The following is a 5,229-nucleotide window of genomic DNA, read 5'->3' on the forward strand; positions in this document are numbered from 1 at the left end:
CAGAAGTCCTACTCATGGCATGCCTCCAATCCTTAACATTAGTCCTACTCATGGCATGGACCTTATCCTTAACATTAGTTTACTGATGGCCTGCCTTCAATTCTTACTATTAGTCCTACTGCTGGCATGCCTCTAATCCTTTACATCAGTCCTACTGATGGCATGCCTCCAATCCATAACATTAGTCCTACTGATGGCATGCAACAAATCCTTAACATAAATCCTTATGATGGCATGCTTCGAATCCTTGATATTTGTCCTACTGATGGCATGCATCCAATCCTTAACACCAATCCTACTGATGGCATGCCTCAAATATTTTATATTAGTCCTACTGATGGCATGCCTCCAACCCTTAACATTAGTCCTACTGATGGCATGCCTCCAATCCCAAAACATTAGTCCTACTGATGGCATGCCTCCAATATTTGATATTAGTCCTACTGATTGCATGCCTTCAATCCTTAACATTAATCCAACTGATGGCATGCATCTAATCCTTAACATTTGTCCTACTGATGGCATGCCTCAAATCCTTAACATTAGTGCCACTGAAGGCACGGATCCAATCCTAAACAGAAGTCCTACTGATGGCATGCCTCCTATCTTTTATATTAGTTCTACTGGGGGCATGCCTATATTCCTTTACATTATTCCACCAGATGGCATGCCTCCAATCCTTAACATAAGTCCTAATGATGGCATGCCTATAATCCTTTACATTAGTCCACCAGATGGCATGCCTTCAATCCTTATAAGAAGTCCTACTCATGGCATGCCTCCAATCCTTAACATTAGTCCTACTCATGGTATACCTCTTATCCTTAAAATTAGTTTACTGATGGCCTGCCTTCAATTCTTACTATTAGTCCTACTGCTGGCATGCCTCTAATCCTTTACATCAGTCCTACTGATGGCATGCCTCCAATCCATAACATTAGTCCTACTGATAGCATCGCTCCAATCCTTAACATTAGTCCTACTGATGGCATGCAACAAATCCTTATCGTAAATCCTTATGATGGCATGCTTCGAATCCTTGATATTTGTCCTACTGATGGCATGCCTCCAATCCTTAACATTTGTCTTACTGATGGGTTGCGTCCAATCCTTAACATAAGTCCTAATGAAAGTATGTCTCCAGTCCTCACTTTTAGTCCTTCTGATTGCATGCCTCCAATCCTTAACATATGTCCTATTGATGGCATGCCTCCAATCCAAAACACTAGTCCTACTGATGGCATGCCTCCAATATTTTATATTAGTCCTACTGATGGCATGCCTCAAATATTTTATATTAGTCCTATTGATGGCATGCCTCAAATCCTTAGCATTAGTCCCACTGATGGCATGGATCCAATCCTAAAAAGAAGTCCTTCTGATGGCATGCCTCCAATCGTAAACATTAGTCCTACTGATGGCATGCCTCCAATCCTAAACATTAGACCTACTGATGGCATGCATCTAATCCTTAACATTTGTCCTACTGATGGCATGCCTAAAATATTTTATTTAAGTCCCACTGATGGCATGCCTCAAATCCTTAACATTAATCCAACTGAAGGCATTCATCGAATCCTTAACATTTGTCCTACTGATGGCATCCCTCAAATATTTTATATTAGTCCTACGGATGGCATGCCTCCAATCCTTAACATTAGTCCTTCTGATGGCATGCCTCCAATCCTAAACATTAGTCCTACTGATTGCATGCCTCCAATCCTTAACATTTGTCCTACTGATGGCATCCCTCAAATATTTTATATTAGTCCTACGGATGGCATGCCTCCAATCCCTAACATTAGTCCTACTGATGGCATGCCTCCAATCCTAAACATTAGTCCTACTGATTGCATGCCTCCAATCCTTAACATTTGTCCTACTGATGGCATCCCTCAAATATTTTAAATTAGTCCTACGGATGGCATGCCTCCAATCCTTAACATTAGTCCTGCTGATGGCATGCCTCCAATCCTTAACATTAGTCCTGCTGATGGCATGCCTCCAATCCTTAACATTAGTCCTACTGATGGCATGCCTCCAATCCTTAACATTAATCCAACTGATGGCATGCATCTAATCCTTAACATTTGTCCTACTGATGGCATGCCTCAAATATTTTATATAAGTCCTACTGATGGCATGCCTCAAATCCTTAACATTAGTCCCACTGAAGGCACGGATCCAATCCTAAACAGAAGTCCTACTGATGGCATGCCTCCTATCTTTACTATTAGTCCTACTGGTGGCATGCCTATATTCCTTTACATTAGTCCACCAGATGGCATGCCTTTAATCGTTAACATAAGTCCTAATGATGGCATGCCTATAATCATTTACATTAGTCCACCAGATGGCATGCCTCCAATCCTTAACATAAGTCCTAATGATGGCATGCCTCTAATCCTTTACATTAGTCCACCAGATTGCATGCCTTCAATCCTTATAAGAAGTCCTACTCATGGCATGCCTCCAATCCTTAACATTAGTCCTACTCATGGTATACCTCTTATCCTTAACATTAGTTTACTGATGGCCTGCCTTCAATTCTTACTATTAGTCCTACTGCTGGCATGCCTCTAATCCTTTACATAAGTCCTACTAATGGCATGCCCCCGATCCATAACATTAGTCCTACTGATAGCATCGCTCCAATCCTTAACATTAGTCCTACTGATGGCATGCAACAAATCCTTAACATAAATCCTTATGATGGCATGCTTCGAATCCTTGATATTTGTCCTACTGATGGCATGCCTCTAATCCTTGACATCAATCCTACTAATGGCATGCCTCCAATCCTTAACATCAATCCTACTGATGGCATGCCTCCAATCCTTAACATTTGTCCTACTGATGGCATGCGTCCAATCCTTAACATAAGTCCTAATGAAGGTATGTCTCCAGTCCTCACTATTAGTCCTTCTGATTGCATGCCTCCAATCCTTAACATATGTCCTATTGATGGCATGCCTCAAATATTTTATATTAGTCCTACTGATGGCATGCCTCAAATCATTAGCATTAGTCCCACTGAACGCATGGATCCAATCCTAAAAAGAAGTTCTTCTGATGGCATGCCTTCAATCCTAAACATTAGTCCTACTGATGGCATGCCTCCTATCCTAAACATTTGTCCTACTGATGGCATGCCTCCAATATTTTATATTAGTCCTAATGATGGCATGCCTCCAATAGTTTATATTAGTCCTAATGATGGCATGCCTATAATCCTTTACATTAGTCCACCAGATGGCATGCGTTCAATCCTTATCAGAAGTCCTACTCATGGCATGCCTCCTATCCTTAACATTAGTCCTACTCATGGCATGGATCTTATCCTTAACATTAGTTTACTGATGGCCTGCCTTCAATTCTTACTATAAGTCTTACTGCTGGCATGCCTCTAATCCTGTACATAAGTCCTACTGATGGCATCGCTCAAATCCATAACATTAGTCCTACTGATAGCATCGCTCCAATCCTTAACATTAGTCCTACTGATGGCATGCATCTAATCCTTAACATAAATCCTTATGATGGCATGTTTCGAATCCTTGATATTTGTCCTACTGTTGGCATGCCTCCAATCCTTAACATAAGTCCTGATGATGGCATGCCTCCAATCTTTAACATAAGTCCTACTGATGGCATGCCCCCAATCCGTAACATTAATCCTATTGATGGCATGCCTCCAATCTTTAACATTAGTCCTACTGATGGCATGCCTCCAATCCTTTACATTAGTCCTACTGATGGCATTATTCCAATCATTAACATTGGTCCTACTGATGGCATGCCTCCAATCCTTTACATTAGTTCACCAGATGGCATGCCTCCAATCCTTAGCATAGGTCCTTATGATGACATGCCTCCAATCTTTAACATAAGTCCTACTGATGGCATGCCCCCAATCCGTAACATTAATCCTACTGATGGCATGCCTCCAATCCTTAACATAAGTCCTTATGATGGCATGGTTCCAATCTTTAACATTAGTCCTACTGATGGCATGCCTCCAATCCTTTACATATGTCATACTGATGGCATGCTTCCAATCCGTAACATTAGGCCTACTGATGGCATGCCTCCAATCCTTAACATTAGTCCTGCTGATGTCATTATTCCAATCATTATCCTTAACATTTGTCCTACTGATGGCATGCCTCCAATCCTTAACATTAGTCCTGCTGATGGCATTATTCCAATCATTAACATTTGTCCTAATGATTTCATGCCGCCAATTCTTTACATAAGTCCTACTGATGGCATGCCTCAAATCCTAAATTTTAGTCCTACTGATGGCATGCCTCCAATCCTAAACATTAGTTCTACTGATGGCATACCTCCAATCCTAAATTTTAGTCCTACTGATGGCATGCCTCCAATCCTAAATTTTAGTCCTAATGATGGCATGCCTCCAATCCTAAACATAATTTTAACTAATGTCATGCCTCCAATCCTTTACATTAATCCTGCTAACTGCATGCCTCCAATCCTTAACATTAGTCCTACAGATGGCATGCCTCAAATCCGTAATATTAGTCCTACTAATGGCATGCCTCCAATCCTAAACATAAATTTAAATAATGGCATGCCTTCAAATCCTTTACATTAGTCCTACTGATGGCATTATTTCAATCATTAACATTAGTCCTACTGATGGCATGCATCCAATCCTTAGCATTAGTCCTACTGATGGCATGCTTTCAATCCTAAACATTAGTCCTACTGATGGCATGCATCCAATCCTTAGCATTAGTCCTACTGATGGCATGCTTTCAATCCTAAACATTAGTTCTACTGATGGCATGCATCCAATCCTTAGCATTAGTCCTACTGATGGCATGCTTTCAATCCTAAACATTAGTCCTACTGATGGCATGCATCCAATCCTTAGCATTAGTCCTACTGATGGCATGCTTTCAATCCTAAACATTAGTTCTACTGATGGCATGCCTCCAATCCTAAATGTTAGTCCTACTAATGTCATGCCTCCAATCCTTTACATTAATCCTACTAACTGCGTGCCTTCAATCCTTAACATTAGTCCTACAGATGGCATTCCTCAAATCCTTAATATTAGTCCTACTGATGGCATGCCTCCAATCCTAAACATAAATTTAACTAATGGCATGCCTCCAATCCTAAACATAAATTTAACTAATGGCATGCCCTCAATATCTTTACACTAGTCCTATCGATGGCATGCCTTCGACAGATGCAACA

General features: G+C 40.8%; 1 protein-coding gene across 1 annotated transcript; it reads left to right on the forward strand.

Annotated features, from left to right (window-relative positions):
• The first annotated feature begins 3,400 nt into the window (after positions 1–3,400).
• LOC110457441 (myosin light chain kinase, smooth muscle-like) lies at positions 3,401–4,618 on the forward strand. The gene has a single exon (XM_021508726.1). It carries the CDS (start codon positions 3,401–3,403, stop codon positions 4,616–4,618), a length of 1,218 nt encoding a protein of 405 aa, XP_021364401.1.
• Positions 4,619–5,229: the final 611 nt, after the last annotated feature.

This window comes from Mizuhopecten yessoensis, unplaced genomic scaffold (assembly GCF_002113885.1).
Source record: "Mizuhopecten yessoensis strain PY_sf001 unplaced genomic scaffold, ASM211388v2 scaffold9135, whole genome shotgun sequence".
NCBI classification, from domain to species: Eukaryota; Metazoa; Mollusca; class Bivalvia; order Pectinida; family Pectinidae; genus Mizuhopecten; species Mizuhopecten yessoensis.

Excerpts from the sequence above, each read along its gene's own strand:
- LOC110457441 (XM_021508726.1), top strand. The coding sequence starts at position 3,401 with ATGCCTCTAATCCTGTACATAAGTCCTACTGATGGCATCGCTCAAATC.